At 39.8% G+C, this 18,600-nt stretch overlaps 1 protein-coding gene across 2 annotated transcripts; it reads left to right on the forward strand.

Annotated features, from left to right (window-relative positions):
• Nucleotides 1–1,484: 1,484 nt before the first annotated feature.
• Nucleotides 1,485–18,594, forward strand: LOC141399097 (uncharacterized). Of its 2 annotated transcripts, none has more exons than XM_073977174.1 (4): nt 1,485–2,172; nt 2,241–2,907; nt 3,282–3,653; nt 11,935–13,274. In XM_073977174.1, exons 1-4 carry the CDS (start codon nt 1,900–1,902, stop codon nt 12,141–12,143), a joined length of 1,521 nt encoding a protein of 506 aa, XP_073833275.1. In that variant the 5' UTR covers nt 1,485–1,899; the 3' UTR covers nt 12,144–13,274. The 2 variants fall into 2 exon arrangements, with proteins under 2 accessions (XP_073833275.1, XP_073833274.1); XM_073977173.1 differs by lacking the exon at nt 11,935–13,274 and adding an exon at nt 18,307–18,594 and having other exon boundaries at nt 1,569–2,172.
• The last annotated feature ends 6 nt before the right edge of the window (nt 18,595–18,600 follow it).

Here is an 18,600-nt window from a genome sequence, read left to right on the forward strand (position 1 = left end):
ATATGCTCTGTTCCTTTACTTGCAAGAATCTTCAAGTTTTACCATGTTTTACTCAAAAAGCGTTCCCTTACAGTTCAGAATTTTTGCTACCTTTACCACTTTAACAAGTAAAGGAACGGACCTAGAGTATTATATAAGTTCTGTTCCTTTACGTGCAAGAATCTTCAAGTTTTACACTTTTTACTTGAAAAGCGTTCCTTTACTGCATCCCAGCTGTGTGCTGCGGAAGCAAAATTCATAGGAAGAGATGTACTCCAACGGCAAATGTACTGTACACTTGTACTGATTAAATTGCATCCACGGATGCAAACTTTTTGATGGGAAATAGCGTATGAACTAGATCTGTTGATATATGTAGTTCAATAGGTCACTGAGCGCCGACCGAAAGATCCAAGGCCTACAGAAGGTCGGCCATTCAGAGTTCTGTTAACTTTTGACAACAAACATAATATATTTTTCATTATTGTGATTTGAATTTCTTTGCATTTTAAATCACATAATGTTTTTAACAACAAACATAAACCAGCAAAAAGTTTGCATCCGCGGATGCACTACAAGTATACGGTACATTTGCCGTTGGAGTACATATTTTCCTATGAATTCACCTATGAATTTTATAAGAGAGGGCGCAACTAGGATGCACTCCATTTTGCTTCCACAGCACACAGCTAGGATGCACTCCATTTTCCATCCAAATCAGTGCTTTTGATTTAGTGTTTTGGATGGAATTTAAAGGCACTCTTCGGATTGCATTTTTAGTCAGTCTAAATATGCAATAAAAATGCAAGCCATTGAAAAATATCCCAGAATAAATAAAATGAATTTATTATTTGTGTAAAACAATAATACAAAGAACTTTATTACATAAACACAAATTAAAAAAGTTTTCATTAAATTCAATCACATTTGAGTTTACTTTCTCCGTTCTCCAATTAATCCAAGCGCATCTGATTTTGCTTCATCATCCTAAAGGATTTTTTATGTTGCCTTCCCATCACTAGTTCAGCTTTCGAAATGGACTCCAACTGCACTCCACTCCATTAAAAATTTCTGTCTCGTTAATTACCGCAAAAATGTTCGCAACTTAAGTTTTTATTTCTTTATTTTATAACAAATTCTTAGAAATGTATACACACTCTCCTATTTTTAGAAAACATGATTTCGCCAGCGGTGGGTAGGGATCAACCAACTGTTTTTTTTGTAGGGATCTCTAAAGCATCTGCTTATAAATTGTATCCAACGGAGAGCATTTTTCATAACTCCGTGTGGATTGCATCGAAGGATGTTGTGATATCAGCTCTGTTCCTTTACGCTCAAGAATCTTGAAGTTTTACAACTTTTTACTCGAAAAGCGTTCCTTTACTTCAGATACCATACAATTCATATGGTAGCTGTTTACAACTTTTACTACTTTTGCCGGTTTTACCATTTTCAAAAGTATAGGAACAGACTAATCATAACTCCACATGCACAACTTCCAACATTTTTTGCTGGGAAGTTACTTGAGTGGCGGTACCATTTTCAAGTGAATGATAAGTTCACACTGCTCTGTCCAGAGAATAGTTTGTAAACAACGAAATTCGGTTACAGAATTACCGGTTACTTGTATAATTGAGTATTAGAGAATTGAATTTATTTTTCAACAAGGAATCAGGAATCAGAAGGCTATAAAAAGTGTTTTCTTGTTTTCTTCGCTTAAAATTAAGCATCACAATAAATAATAAACGCTAAAATTTATTAAAATAAGCATAAAAATAATAAAAGCAAATGACAATTTCTTGCAATTTGTACAGAAAGTAAACAAAAGGTGATACAAAATAATAGCGAGAGAAATGTAATTTGTTTGGGTCGGTCGCTTGCTGAATGGTGGTTTAACAGTTACACAAACAATACACTGTAATGATGGCTGCTCCACAGCAATACTCGCTTAGATGGAACAACTATTTTCGACATCTTACCTATGCCCTAGACAACCACAGGGTAAACGACGATTTTGTGGATGTGAGTCTGCTGTGTGATGGAAGGAAGATTAAGGCCCACAAAGTAGTGCTATCAGCATGTAGTTCGTATTTTAAGGAAATTTTCACAGAAAATCCTCACCCTCATCCGGTTATAATATTTAAGTTTATCAAATATGAAGATCTCAATTCAATAATAGAGTTTATGTATCAGGTAGTGATTCAATGAATGGAATGATTTTTGAATAGATAAATATGTGTAATATGTGTGTTCTATTCTAGGGCGAAGTAAACGTTCAACAAGAGGCACTGCAATCATTTTTGCAAACCGCCGAACTGCTGGCAGTCCAGGGCCTGACGTCCGAAGAAAAGGAAAAGCCGAAGCCGCCCACTCCCGTACTGGACGATCAGAAACTAATGAAATCCATACCCAGTACTATACGTGCTGTTAATGATGCTACCGCGGCAACACAAACTATTGATATACCCTTGCTCCAGCCCGCAACACAATTGCAAATACCCAACCTGCAAACCCAACAGACGGCAACAGTACAAAACACCACACAGCATCATATTCAGACACAATTGCAACATATACAACTTCATCAAAATGCCCAAAATGCCACCGCTGCCAACAACCAGGTGACCACTCATCATCATCACCAGGTAACTACGGCAACTGGTCACCCACAGCAACATATACCATTACAACAACATACACATCATACCCCACACCAGCAACAGCAGCAGCAACAGACTCATAATCAGCAAGTTCAAGTAACAACACAAGGTGGAACTTTAAATACGAATATTGTAACATTGCCCGCGTCAGCAGCAACAACAGCAGGAGTAGGAGGAGGATCAATGAAAAAACGAAAAATTACCTTTTCGGATGATGATGATAATATTTATACCACAGAAGCTGTAGATGAACAAACAATAGTGAAGAGTAAGAGCCATTTTAGGTCTACCTGCCTTTTGTAGATACTATACTTTTTATAGAAATTTTATAAATATAGCTTCTACACATGGATAAACAACATAGCTTCAGAGCGATCTATAGGAAGTATAGAATCTATTCTATCGTTAGAAATCCTATAGGATGTTTTTTATCTTATTTTTTAAAAACCTTCTAATAACAAAAATCTTGGCATAGGTCTTTCTTTGGATATAATATTGCATTTCACAATTTTTAGTGATATTAAAGATCTATAAAAAGTCCTCTATCCCAAAAACTTTTTCATCTAAAAAACGTTTTCGAAATAGTTTACAACTTATGCTTTTATTTTTAAAATGTCATGTCCTCTCCTTTCTATGTTTCAGCTGCCGATATGACCCTTTTAAGAAGTGCCATCAAAATGGATATACCAGAATATATTGTGGGTGATGTTGATGATCGTCTCTCCGATAATGAAGGCACATCGGGTAATAATCAAGATTCGGGAAACAATCAAAATGTCACGCAATACACCTCCGAATATGAAATATTAACCGAATCGGAAATCGAAGAAAAATATCAACATGGTGATAATTCAGATATATCCCTAGAAATGGGACGATTATTAAATCAAACCACATCTTCGGGTAATACTGGCAGTGGTCAACATCATTTGGATGATAATAATTCCAGTTCTAATGTCCTAATGAAAACGGATAAAGGTGGCGGGGGCGGCGGTGGAGGCAATACAACAACAGGTATGTAAAACATATTGTTTTTTTGTTTAGTTTTGGTTTTTCTTGTTTAGTTTTCTTTTACTTTTGTTATATTAGTTTCGTTTCGTGTGCATATCTATATTATTGTAATATTTTTTGCCTAGTAGTGAGCAATTTACAATGTTACAATTTGTTGTTTAAACAAAACGAATATGTCTCCAAAGTATTTGCCAAGTACATTATTCTATTTTACGTTCATTCTTTTTTTTGATGTTCTGTTATTTTTAATGTTTATGATTTTATTAGCATATTTCGATGTTTAGATTCATTATTACTGTATGGTATTAACATATAAATTCAGGCAATGTTTTAAAATTAGAGAATTGAAAGTGTGTCAGTCTCAAAGAATTAAAAAATTAGAAAATCTTTAGAAACCGTTCCCAGTGACAGTCAATTTTCAGTTTAAGGGCCGCATGCGAATCACTTTGACTTGTCTGCCGGCAATAACCGTTGGCACCCTGATTACATCGTATATATATTTCGTTTTGGAAGTCCATACTTTCCGAAATATGGACTATCAAATTTCTGCATTTTTTGAGAGACAACCAAGGCAATATGGTTACGATTGTAAAGCTCTTGAAGTCCAACACCGACAACGCGATAAAATCTTACGTTAAAAAGTACAGTAATCCGTAAAAAAGTGTAATTATTTGTGGGTGCACCAACACGGATGTGTTCGATACGTCCACCACACAGAAACTTCGATGAGTTGCAGTAGATACCAAAAAATACTGTTGGACGTTATTAAACAATGATGTTCCAAAGTAGTGTAAATCGACCCAGCGACGTCGTCGTCAGCATATTAGAATCTCTTGCAATCCCCTCAACAACAATCACAGACAAAACACCCAAACCAACCGTCGATTCTTTTCATCCTCAAAACCAGGCCAATTTGGATGTTTTCAGTTTGTCACATCCGCATCAAACACAATGAACCTTCGGTGAGATGCAATAGATATCTCAGGGGTTGCTCTGGACTCGTCCATGTGAGGCACTACAGTCCCCCACAAGTAACCTAACACGCAGCACTTAACACAAGTCTTTGCTGTTCCAATCCATAAAAATGCATCAGTTTTGCAGTCATGTTTGGTGACCTTAAGCCTGACTGATACATAGAGGTGCGCAAGTTGTTTTAATCCACAATTTGTCGAGCACCCCAGGAGTGACAAGGCGAAGTGAAGAGTATTGCGTCGCATTAGGCCTCTTCCTGCCGAGGAGGCACCAACACAATCGTTCGGGCTGATTTCGATTTTGTCGCTCGTAGCAATGACTCTTGATGATTTACTCCTCCACGAATAGGTATCACGTTGCACGCTGTTTTCACACATATTAGTCGAGGACTAAACCAGAACATGGCGTGTAATAGGACAGTGGTGGTGATGCTCGACTTTTCAAAGGCACTCCACGCTGTTTGAGGACATTGAGCAGACAACCCTCTGGCCATATGTGAAAGTTTGGTTAATCATTTATATTTTGGGACGCCAGTGGTGAGTGGAATTTAGGAGCAAATTCGAGGTCCCCTTAGAGTGAAACAGGGAGTTCCCCGAGGTGGGAAACTGTTTAACCTCTACCTCTCCTGTATTTCGCCCCTCCAGACGGCATGGAGATCGTAAGGTATGTGGATGAATGTACGATCATAGCGTAAGGTACCTTCCCTGATGACATTTGTGAAAGACTGAACTCTTATTTAACCGATCTTACCATCTTTTTCCACGCGAGGAATTTGCAGATATCCGCCACTCTGTTCACCACATGGTCCGCGCAGGTTAGAAGAGAGTTGAATGTCGTAGTTGATGATAGCAGAATCCCTACCACAAGCTACCCCAAAATACTGGGGGCATATTCGACAGCCATTCACGTGCTCAAGGTCCTCAAGTCCCTAGCCTAGCCGGCAGCAGATAAAGAAACCTTGTTGAAAGGTCTGTGGTAAGCTATGCGGCGCCAGTTTAGTCCGCGAGTTTATGTGATATACAATGGGGAAAGATTCAAAATAGTCAGCATGCCGCCCTGAGAAAAGCAACAGGATTCCTCCTCATGACTCCATCTACACGAGGAGGAATATATTCTTCCAGTACAGCATCACAATGTCATTCTCTCGTTGCAGTACTTGCTTGGGTGTTATCGTGGGAGCCATCCCAATCACCTTCTGGTGGAAAGGCCCAGCACACCCAGGCACATCAAGGAGGATATCCACGTTTTAGAGGAAGAGGTCCAACGATACAGGAGAGAATCCTACATAAACAAGCATATAAATCAGGTTTAAGTAGCATTCACACGGGCGCAGTTGCTTAAGCCATAAGCAACTATCGTGTGAATGTGGCTCTCGGAGAACATTTCCCATCTATCGCAGCAGAGGAGTGTCAGCTGCCACCACATACCAGAGTCAATCCCACGGCAGAGGGTTCTTTCGTACCGGATTGACCCGAAACCATCAGGGTAATCATAAATGTCAACTCACCGTCAGGTCAATCATAAATAATTCCCTCAGAATTTTGAAAGGAAAATAATTTGAAAAGTGAAATTATGTTAAAAATCAATGTTTTAAAACGTTGGAAACTGCTAGAATCACCCAATTATGGGATCTTCTCGCCGTATCGACAAAAATATTCGCTTTTTGGACATAAATTTAGAAATAAAAATTGTGAAATTGGGGAAAGGGCACAAATTCCGCACAGAATTTTTATTCATGACTGCCCTGCGTGAGTTTTGTCTTTCTGCCGTTTCAATTTAGGAGGGAGGGTGAGAAAACTCACGGGGGTTGATATTCATGATTGGGCTGCATGTTTCGATCAGCGGCTGCCAACCCAGCATCAAACAAAGCAGAGTAGATTTGACTCAAACTACGCTCGGGATGGTGCAGCGTTCTAAATTCCTATAGGGCAATGATCGATGACACCGTGCAAAACATCTGCCCAGCACGACACACTAGATTTTCAACTACCCTGTCAAATTTACTCATCTGACTCTAGTGGATCTGTGGTTACATTCCATCGAAACTGGCACATTCCTAGAACTGAAGATAGGACCAGATCCAGATTAAGCAGAAAAACGAATATACAGACAAACAACAACAAATTTCATTACGATCGGAGAAGTGCTCCTAAACTGCCTGATAGGCTCGTTGATCTAGCGGTTCTCTTTTATACTTTTGGACCTCTCTCTCTCTAGATCATGAAGGTCTCTCCTGACGTGCCTGGGTGGGGGGAGCATGTCCATTAAATCGTGACAGGGATGCTCACTGCGGTAACACCCAAGCAGGTACTGCATCGACAACATCTTATTGTGCTGACCCACCGGTAAAACCTTCGCCTACTCATGAAGATGGTCCACTGGTGTCATGAGGAGGCACCCTGTTGCAGTCCTCAGGGCGGCATTCTGGCAGGTTTGAATCTTCTTCCACTGCGATGCGCTAACCATTGCAGACCAAGCTGGCGCCGCATAGCTTACCACAGACCGGCCTATTGCATTATTGTAGGTGGTCAACAAGGTTTCTTTATCAGCACCCCAAGTGCTGCCGGCCAGCGACTTGAGAACCTTGTTCCTACTTCAGATCTTATTGCAAATGGCTGTGGCATGCTCGGACGACTTGAGCATGCTATCGAACGTTACACCCAGTATTTTAGGGTAGTTAGTGGTCGGAATCAGTGCACCATCGACCAATATGTTCAGTGGGAGTGAACAGCGTGGCTGTGGATTTAGCGGCGGATATTTTCATATTCCTCAGATGGAAGAACTGCCCTAGGTCAGCTATGTAGACATATAACCTATCACATATGTCATCGACGATAGGACCCGACGCCAAGATCGTACAATCATCCGCATACATCACGATCTCTATGCCGTCTGGAGGGTGTGGAATTTCAGTTCCCCTCCTTGGGAAACTCCCTGTTTCACTCTACGGGTTTTGGACTTCTTGTTTCTGAATTCTACACACGACTGGCGTCCACACATATAATTGATTACCCAACGTTTTTAACATGGCTCGAGATTAGTTTTCTCTATATCCTCGAACAGCTTGGCATGGTTGACGGTATCTCGAAGGCCTTCGATAGGTCAAGAGCCACCATGACTGTTCGGTCGCACGGCCTTTTCTGGTTCAGTCCTCTACTGATATGTATGGATATGGCGTCTAATGCTGTTGTAGTACTATGCATTTTCCGAAATCCATGTTGATGTTGGGCAACTGGAAAACACCTTCATCCATCCACACAATTTACTTATTCCTGCACCAATGTTGCATTGCTTCAGGTGGTCTAGACACTTTTCCCGCTTATGTTCGCCTACTAGCCTGTTGACTTCAAGAGTAAGTTCTCTAACTCTTTGGTCTTCGGGATTCGTATGACGAAGCTCATTACGTTCATTTGCTAGTCCCGTCGCCTCTGCTGGGAAATTTGGTCTTATTTCGCGTATTCGACCAGCAGGTATGTAGCGAGCGGCTGCTTTAGTGATGATTTCTCGGAAAGTTCTCTCAGCTACCCGAAGATCTGAGGGGGTGGGTAATTGTCTGAAGCGGTGATTGGTAAATTCTCTGAAACCTTGTCAATCAGCTTGCTCATAGTTCAGGAAAGTACGGCGTTCAGAGGTTATGAAGTCGGGTGGTCTGTTTACGGAGACGATGATAGGGAGGTGGTCCGAACTAAGGGAAATGACGGATTGCCAGGATACGTCATTTATCAAACCTGGTGCCACAATGGTGATATCTGGCGAGCTGTGGTAGTTTCCTCTAATCCTCGTAGGAGCGTCTTCATTCACCGCGCAAAACGTGGAACTATCGATTTTCTCTGCCAGCGCTGTAGCCCTCTGGTCATTACCTAGGACGGAATGCCAAAGCTAATGATGAGCATTGATGTCCCCTAGCACCAGACGGTTATCCCCCTCTAAAAGCAAACTAATATTGGACATATAACACCGGGCACAGCTGTTCATCGGCGGTATGTACACATTAAGCAGCTCTACCTCGGCAGTACCACACTTTACTGCTATCCCCATGCACTCTATGTATGGGTCACTAGAGCCAAGCTCAAGCGAGATAGGTCTGTACTGGACAGACTGGTGCATTAGGAAGGCAAGTCCTCCTCCTTCGCTTCTTGTGCGATTCTTTCGCTACAGGTGGCGGTGAGCTTGTTTCCTGGATCGCGGCGACCATGATGTTTTTCCGACACATAAAGTCCACAATTTCACTGATCTTATTGCGGAGACCGTTGCAATTGAATGATGCATTTCCGGGAATGATGCATTTCCGGGCCTTTGAACAACAACATGTGGTGTTAGATGCTGCATCTGTTGTTGTTGTTGGGGAGACTGCGGGGGCGTCTCGTATTCCGACGACGACGTAGAAGACGCACTGGGTGATGCGCTGATGCAGCAACATACCTGTCACTGTACTCCCGGGTGCTACTAAGGCCAGAGCACCCACGAAAATGCACCCATTCCATCCATCCATTCCATCCATCCATTTCATCTCACCATTGTTGACATGTGTTGGATGCGGATCTGGCAAACGGAACAAATCCATACTGGCCCGGGGTTCATTTCTATCCCGGCACGGATCAGAAGTGCTCGGAGCAGGCTTTCCGGGATAAATTGCTGCTCCCATGGTGAAAAAATACACGAACACAAACACATAATTGTTGAGGTGACGACCCCTGGTCGAAGATTCCTCCGAGTCAATCCGGTACATAGAACCGGCCGTCGCGGGATTGTACTGAATCTTTGACTGTTTTGTGTGTGCATATTTGTGATGTTAGTGTGCAAAAAATTGTGGTTGTTTTCTGAACGTGGTGGTTCTTTTGTATATGAACGAAAGAAGCAAAAATAACCACATGAGCTAGAAGAACGATATGAGCTACTGGCCGAAATGCTGTACTGATCGATTGGAGCAAACTGAATCATTAGATCTGTCTGGTTACGCTAAAACTTGTAATAATTTGTACCAATTGTTACTGGAAGTCGTCTGTTAACACAAAAAAACAGGAAAAGAGAGCGAATCAAGAGAGACATATTGACAGTTCTTTTAGTGAGAGTTTGCAACTTCTTGCTGTACAAATATAAGGTGTGTTCGTTTACTCAACAATTTGTACAAATTTGTTCAAGTTCAGTAACTTCTTGTAATCGGCTAAGGTCTTTTGCATTGTACTGTAGAGTACACGAACGACATCCAGTAACAATTTGTACAAATTTTGAGTAAACGAACACACCTATATTCTAGCAAGCACTTGAAAACTCTTCTTCTTCTTCCTGAAAACAATCAGCTGTTTTTAATTGTTCGGTGATTTATGTTTGTGAAAATAGATGTGTACGATAACCCAATAATTTGTACAAATTTTTACTGAATGCTGTTCGATAACAAAATTATCCAGCAAAAGAGAGCGAGTTTGGAGAGTTTTGTGACTGAGAACTTGCAAATTTTTGCTGGGAAAATTTGTCCCGCAAAAATTTGCAAGTCTGATCAGCTGACTTTTAATGAACTGTTCAATGTAAACAATTCGAAATGTTAACATTTTTGACCAAGAAAATTTCACAATTGCAAATTTTTTTGTTTCCAAAGCGTTGTGGATAGGATTAAAGCATTAAATAAGTAAACTGCAATTTTAAAATTCATGTTTTTGTTCCGTTTGGTTTAAAATATCAAAAGAAACAGAAACAAATTTCATACATTTTCGGAAACAGCTGACTTTCTTACAAGTTTTTGCAAATTGTTGTTCGATAACTTTCTGCAATTTTTCTTGCTTGAGAGAGTAAAATTCACTGAAAGAGGTTGCTGGAACTGACTGGGTAATTATTGCTGGGAAAGTTATCGTACACACCTAATGAAAAACAATTTTATTGTGGAAATAGCAAGCCTAATTGTATTGTTTTTTTTTCGAGAACAAAGTTGCAGAGTTGAAAAATTCCTTTTTTGGGTCATTTTCTTTTCTATTTTAAATAAAATGCAAATTTTTTTGCTTCCTTTGGTTTCTTTATTGGCGGACAAATTGTTCTGTTTTGGCAAGCCAGCTGATTGCTTGCTGGTTTCTGCTGGGAAGGTGTCTGTTTACTTTTTACAATTTTCTTGCCAAATAGAATAAAGGGGTCGATTATGGATCGCAACTCAACTGTAGTTGCGTTGCCAGAAGAGAAAATCATGCAATTAAAATGAGTAAAAAATACGGAAATTTTTGTCAAATTCAATCAATATCAGTGTTTTGAACCTTCAGCTATTAATTTAATTGTAAAAAAGTATAAATTCTAAAGCGGAAATAGAAAATTCTATTACTAAATTTGCTGTGGGCAACGCAACTGGAGTTGGGTTGCTAAACATAATCGACCCCCAATATCTCCTTACTCTCTGAGAAAGTTCTTGCTGGACAATTCTTGCTGGGAAAGTAACCAGACAGACCCATTTTTGTAACGCTAACCCTAACGCACCTTGTGTGAGTTTGTAGAACGAATGGTGATGGTTCTGCTGCTAATTTTGTAAGCAGCAATATCTTGGCCATCAGGTATCTAAATGAACGATATTTATATATAATGTGCTGTATACGGATCCGTTCGATCTTTTCACGGAATCGTTCCTTTGAACCGCTTCGTTCATGAACAACACAACTTTAGGCAAAACATCAAAATTTTCGGCGTAATATTGGCTTACATTTCCTAAGTATTTCAGCCATGAAAAACTTCTCTATAACGGGTGGCGTAAGACATGCCGTTCGGACGATAAGAAGTAGGTTCCATATCATTGAGCCAATAAGAATCGGAGTGCACTCATTGATATGAGAGAAGTCTCCCTTGTCCCTTTGGGGATGTTGTGGGAACATATGTATGTCTTTAGTTCAATCGCCAAGTTTTGGGATGTAGCTACTTCTGTGAACACAAAGCTTGTTTGGGATTGGTTGCACTGCATAAGTTCCGATTCATGTTCAGTTTAATATTATAGCTTATGTGTCTGCTATTGTGGTGATGGTTATTGAAATTTTGGCTCAAACGAGATAAACATCCTTTTTATTTGTAAACTTGAATTGTAATTTAAATTAAAGGCACTCGCTCATCGTGTTGATCTCTGCTCTAAACATTGCCTGAATTTGTGTTTCCATTTCAAAAAATATACCTACTTTACAACATTTGTTTTTCATTTATTTCTTTTTTTGTAATGTTGTTGTGTGATACCATTGTTGTTGTTGTTATAAGTAATCACTCTTCCCCCTCTCTCAAATACTTGTTGTTGTTGGTTGGATTACGTTCTTCATTTGTTACTTTTCTTTATTCTTATTCTGTATATTTTTAGATTTACCCAATAATAAATGGACAGAATGTCAATTTTGCAAAATGGTTATAACAACAGTTAATCTTTGGAGACATATTCGTACTCAGCACACACCGCAACCGCCGCGTAAATGTGAGCTATGCAATAAGAATTTCAAAAATAAATACAGTCTGCGAGAGCACATACGAATTTCACATGAACAAAAATTGGGCATGAAAACGGAAAACTGATCAATAGTTAAAGAATGTAAATATTTTATCTTAAGAAGCTAGTCGGCGTCATCCCAAAAACAAAACACACCATCATATTTCAAATCCTTTTGAAAATCCCATCTTCAATGTATGATTTTCTTACATTATTTAAGACACATCACTTATAGCGGGTTTACATATACGGAATATACATGATTTCAAATGTCAAATTCATTAATCCTCATTACAAAACCAGTGGAATTTATTTGACGTATACGCAATGAATTTGATATTTTTAAAATCCCCGTTATTCAGTTAGTGTAAACTTGCTATTACTTATTAATAAGCAGTTGTAGTTGAGCTACAGCATTGCCATCACCATATAATTAGTTTATCCCTAAAAGTATGCCATTAAAATGTGCAAAACAAAAATGCCATTGTTTCTTTATGGCATTTTTTTTGTTCTACGATAATTTAATGAATTAAGTATTAGAAATTAATAAATATTACTCTTACAAGTAAATAGTGTATATACGTATATAAAATTCATATAAATTAGGGAACTATTTAATATAAGTATCTCATTAATATATAAATTTATTTTCATAGTTTTAAATGGTAATTAAAATCATAAATATTTAAGATATCCACCACACAACCACCACTTCATACACCCGTTTAGGGAAAAGTAATAAGAGGTTTAAACGCAATGTAACCTTAAAGAAAAGTTATTGCAATCCCGAACAAAAAAATTATGAATTCTCTAGAATATCAAGTTTATATAAATGTGTGTAATATATATTTTGAGATTTCATTTCCCGATTTTGTATTAATATAAAAACTAAACCTTTCCAATTTTATTTCGAAAATATTATGGACAAATTGAATTATGTATTATAAATTTTGTAGTTACTGTAGATATTATAATTATAACACTTCATAATTTGTTGTAAAATTTTAGAACCTAACTATCCCTCATCGCAAGTTTTCTTTCCATTTTTTTTTGCTTCACATTCGCAGGCCCCCATAATAATAATCCCCACATCTTCTAGAATTTGAAATTCTATGTTTAGTATTTTTTCTGTGAGTGTGTAAGAACAACAAAAATGAAAATAATAAAATATCTCATTTATATAAAAAAGAAAATAAAAATATAAAACAATATATGTATAAGATTTATCATTTTTGAGGTTATAATGAAGAACGGCCAATTGTTCCAATTTTTATACCCTCAGCATTTATGCTAACGAGGTTATATACACTTTCATACGGGCAAAATGTGCCTCATCGAAATAATGGTTTTAGACCCCAAGTATGTTTGGACGAAATGTGTTTCAGACAATTTGGAGTCGATTGAGCAATGTCCGCACGTCTGTCTGGCAGGCTGGAGCGCACGATAACTCTCGAACGGATCAAACGATTCGGTCCAAAATTTCGCTTTCGTAATATTTTGTCCAAACTTAGTTTAAGTTCGAAGATGGGTTATATCGGTCCACTCCTTCCGGTACCTCCCCCACAAAAGTTCGAAAATGTTCGGAAAAGTTGTACGCACGATAACTCTTGAAGGAAGTAACCGATTTGGTCCGTACTTTGCAAATCGTGAAATGTCTACCAGACTTAGGTTAGGGTTAGGTTTGGGGATGTGTAGTCAATATATATATATATATTGACTACGCCACTCGGAGACCTTTCGGTCCATTGTGATCATCCATAAAGAAAAAAGAGGTTCAGAATTACCTGAAAAGAGAAAAGAGAAGAATAAAGAAAAAGGGGTGTGGTTTGGAAAGTAGTAATAAATGAATTATTAATAAGAATGAATGAAGATATAATAAAGAAAGAGAGGGTGGTTTATTTGGTGATGGTAGAAAAAACTGTCAGAGAAGTAGTTACGCTTATGGGTCGCGCCGTCCCAGCCAATTCAAATTTTTGATGATGTTGTTTATGATTGTTGGTTCCATGTTTGAGTAGAAGGTTAATCTTGGAGGAAAACATATTCCTGTTAATCTATATCGCTTTCGAGTTAACATCGGGCAACGACATAAAATATGCTCAATCGTCTCCGTTTCCTCATCATCTTCACAGAGCCTGCAATAGTCCACGCCATCATCCTGCCATTTGCCGATAAAAGCTCGGATGTTGCAATGGACGGTAATGACTCCCGTTAATACCCTGATTTCTGACTTACTCAAACTTAAAAGTGAAGTTGTTCTGAAGCATTGTGGCGTTTTTTATTGGGATAGCGTTTGCAATTTTGTTTTTTCAAAATAGTCTGGCTTAATCGACGACACATACAAGTGGAAGAGGTTTGAATTGTTTTCGCAGACACTTTCGTCGGAGTTGTATGAGGTTGCCAAGGAAAAACTTCTCATTGAACTTTTTTCTTTGCTTACCTTTATACTTCGAGCTGACGATTGATGTTTGGGTATAAAAAGTTTCTTGTTGAAGAAGTTATTGAAAAATAACTTCGGTGCAGAATATCCACAAACAAGAAACAAGGGAACTGACGAGATCCAGTGGCGTGGATCGAAACTATAGTATTCCCTGCCTTACAATGGGTGAAGTTGTTCTCTTTGTTGAAAGAGTCGGCCAAATGGCCCTTGACACGTTGCACCTTGGTTCATTATGCCATAGTTCCTTGGCTTGTTCTTCAAAGAACGTCTCCACCTTCCGAAAAAACGTGACATATGGGTGGTTTAATAGAATCAGTGATAGCTTGACTTGTTGATTGAGATCCATGTCTTGCCAGTTCATCTGCCTTCTCGTTTCCCACAATGTCACAGTGTCCCGGTACCCAGCAGAGTCGGACAGCGTTAGTGAGATTCGCCAAAGCAGTTCTACACTCAAGAACGGCCTCAGACTTGATATTGGGGGATTTGATGGCTTTAAGAGCCGGCTGACTATCAACGAAGATAGTCACCGGTTCAAAGATTTCAGCATCCAGACTTTTTATCAACTCTGCGGCCATTTTGATCGCGAAGATTTCTGCCTGGAAACACTACAGTCGCTGTTCAACCTATATGAGTATTCGAGGCAAAGCTATTCGCAGTAGACGGCAGCTCCGGTACCTTCTTCCATCTTGGAACCGTCTGTATAGAAAGCCAGACCGTCCAGAGGAGGGTTACTACGGATCCAGTCATCTCTACTAGGGATAACGACCTCAAAATCATCAAATCAATCGATGGTGATAAGTAGTCGCTGAATTTCCCCTGCCGATTCAAGCTAAGGTTTGGCCTTAGCTCCCGAAGAATGCATGCATGACCATAGGTGCTGTCACGCCAACGATTCAATTCATGTAGCCTTAGGGCACTACGTGCTGCTTGACCTTTGATGCTAAGTCCCGTGGGCAAGAGGTTTAGTATCGCATTCAGAGCTGCTTGTGGTGTATTTCTAAAAGCTCCAGTTATCAGGATCGAGGCTGCCCTTTGCACCTTGTCTATGTTGCCAGAGTTCGATTTATGTCGAAGCGCATGCCACCAGACAAGACATCCATAGGATAAGATGGGTCTCACAACAGTATTATACAGCCACACAACAGTATTATACAACCAGCTTTTCCCAATCGAATTCTTAAATGAATAAAGTGCAATCATACCTCTCTTCGTCCGTTCCTCGACGTTCCTTTTCCATCTCAATTGAGAATCCAGGATTGTACCTAGGTATTTGGCCTCAGGATATAGATGTAACTGCACTCCATCCAATGTTGGTGGCATGAAGTCGCCGTGCTTACGCTTTCTGGTGAACAATACCAGTTCTGTTTTCGTTGGATTTACACCAAGGCCGTTTGTGGTGGCCCAACGGGACAGCTTTGATAAGGCTCCTTGCATAAGCTCCGAAATTGTGGACAAGAATTTGCCAGTTATTAGTAAAACGACATCATCCGCGTATGCGACAACCTTGAACCTCTCAGCTAGAAGGTTCAGAGTCTCAAGACCTGAGTCTGTCCACGTGCCGTCCGCTTTTTTGACACTACCAATGGATTTGTTGTCCTTCGAGAGTATCTTACGGAATCTGGCAGCGTTGTTTACCCCTTCTACAGACTCACAGAAACAAACCCATTACTTCTTTTTGCGCGCTTGATTTCACTCTTGTATTTGTTGAAACTCGCTTTATACGATTCCCAGTCACTGTCAAGTTTCGTCGAGTGCGCCCCTTGTTCCACCACACCGGTTGGGATTTCTTCCCGGGATAAGTTAATGGACAGGCATCCTTATGGCAGCGAAGAAGGATTTTTGTTAGGTTGGACACCTTACTGTTAAGCTCAGCAACTGTTTCTATCCTTCCGGAGAGTGTCAGTTGATGGCTCGTCAGATCAGTGAACATGCCCCAGTCCGTCCTTCTCGTGTTCCTATAAGGATTTTGGCGGACTCCGTCGAAAGAGATTTCAAAGTATATCCTCACATGATCCGAAAAGAAGCATTTGTTGGATACCCTCCAGTTCTTGACGACAGAATCATCTAAATTTGACAGGGTTAGATCAATGTCCTCCTCCCTGTCTCTAATTTTAAAGGTAGGGTCGTTTCCTTTATTACATATTCATAGATAGTAACATATATAAAATTGAAAATCGACTCACCTCTAGTGTTTGTATCTTTGCTGCCCCAGTGAAAATGGTGGGCGTTGGCGTCACATCCAAGGATTACGTTGCAAACGCCCAGGTTCTCCTTTAGCAGCCTGTGTACCCCCTGATTTGGTGGATCAGTGTCCTCATATGGCATGTAGATTGAGGACAGGAGAGTGGCCTTCTCTCTACCGTTCTTCAGTCGCACCGTGCACATGTCTCCATTACTATAATTAGATAGAAAGATTAGATTGAGGTTCTTCCTACCTACCACACAGGTCCTCACCTTGTCCCCTTCGGACGATGCGAAGACCTCGAAGTTGGCGAAGTTGGCAGAGACCTTATTTTTGTATATATAAGGTTCCTGGACTAGAACAATGTCCACAATGTCTAGTTCGGCGGCAGCTGCTTTACAATGATGCAGATTAATCTGCAAAATGCGTAGCACCTGCCGCCTACCTACTCCTATTGATTTTCGCGAGGTGGAATCAGTCGGAACCGAACCCATCCTGAACCAAAGTTCAGTTTTCCCTCACGAACCTTAAGGTACTCCTCTCCTGAGGAGTCTATCGCCATCTTAACATCCATCCCTCCATTCTCCTTACAAGGGGTTAGACTCATTACAGTCCAGTCCTTAGTAAGGAGACCTGGGTTCTGGAGCTCCAGCATCCTCAGCAGAAGTTCCTTATCCACGGGAGGTGGGGGAACCCATGTTGGGAATACCTTCCTAGATGGAATCTCCGTTATAGACACCGCAGCAATTTTTGCCCCTTCCGAAAGTTCGTCAAAGCCATTAACGGTCTTCTTAAGTTACTCTTGCGAGCTCCTGTTGAGACATTTAATAACTTTAACTCCCTTATGAAGGAAGGCACCACCAAACTGGCGGTCACCCTGGTTCGCCTCAGTGGACACAATGGTGGACGCCTTCTCAGTACTGGTGCTACTTCCCTTGGCTTTGCGAGCAAGGACACCAGCATAGGAGTCCGCCGTGTTGACCGTCTCGGAGATAATCGTCTTCTTTGGCGAAGGCTGTGGGCCTTCTGAAGAGCGAACCCGCTTCACAGTCTTTGACTGCGAGGACTTGTTCGTCTTCTCCGAAGTCGATGGATGGGATATGTTCACTTTATGACCTTGTATCGAATCACTTTGATTTTTGTTGAAGCACATCCATCCCGAAGGGTGTAAAAACCCTATAGTACCATATGTAGTGGCTGGAGATCCACTTCCATAATGATCCATTCCTTTAAATATCTCCTCCGCAAAATCATAATCAACATTTTTGTCGGTTCATACGCCCAACATTTTTAAAACCCCCTAAAAACATTGTTTCAATATACACAGGCTGAGGGTAAATCACTGTCGGCAAAGCCGACTGACACTTTTTTACTTATGTTAAAATTCTAAAATTTTTGTAGAAAATGGCCTGAACATAACCTTAAACTGGGATTTATGATTGGGGGTTTTATTTATGGAATATTGAGGAAACTTTTTTCAGTTGGATTTTGGTATGGTCCTCAACTGAGATCATCTGTTCTAAAGAAGACCTCAACTAAGGTCCCATGCTACCGATTTTTTTTTTTTTTTTTTTTTTTTTGCATACGTACCTTTTTATAACGGAACTTTTCCCTCTTTTTTCTCTTTCAGGAAAATATCTACTGTGTAAAATCTGTAAACGCAAACTTAACTCGGCGAATGCCTTAAGACGACACATAGCATCGAAACATTCAAAAATTATGGGTAAAGAATTTGATTGTGCCGTTTGCAATAAAAGTTTCAAAACCAAATGGTCTCTGTCGACACACAACTCAAGATTTCATCGTGATATGAAACCGGTAAAGGAATGTATAAAAATGGATTTTGTAGATGTCTGACTTAAAAAAAAAAGTAAATAAAAAATAAAAAGAAACTATTAAAAAATACATTCAAAGTAAAGATGCT

The sequence above is a fragment of the Musca autumnalis genome, unplaced genomic scaffold, assembly GCF_047663935.1.
Source record: "Musca autumnalis isolate F117 unplaced genomic scaffold, ASM4766393v1 scaffold_3, whole genome shotgun sequence".
Classification (NCBI taxonomy): Eukaryota; Metazoa; Arthropoda; class Insecta; order Diptera; family Muscidae; genus Musca; species Musca autumnalis.

Coding starts and splice junctions, on each gene's coding strand:
- LOC141399097 (XM_073977173.1), top strand. CDS start 1,900: ATGATGGCTGCTCCACAGCAATACTCGCTTAGATGGAACAACTATTTT. Junction 2,173..2,240: donor TAATAGAGTTTATGTATCAG/GTAGTGATTCAA, acceptor GTTCTATTCTAG/GGCGAAGTAAACGTTCAACA. Junction 2,908..3,281: donor TGAACAAACAATAGTGAAGA/GTAAGAGCCATT, acceptor TCTATGTTTCAG/CTGCCGATATGACCCTTTTA.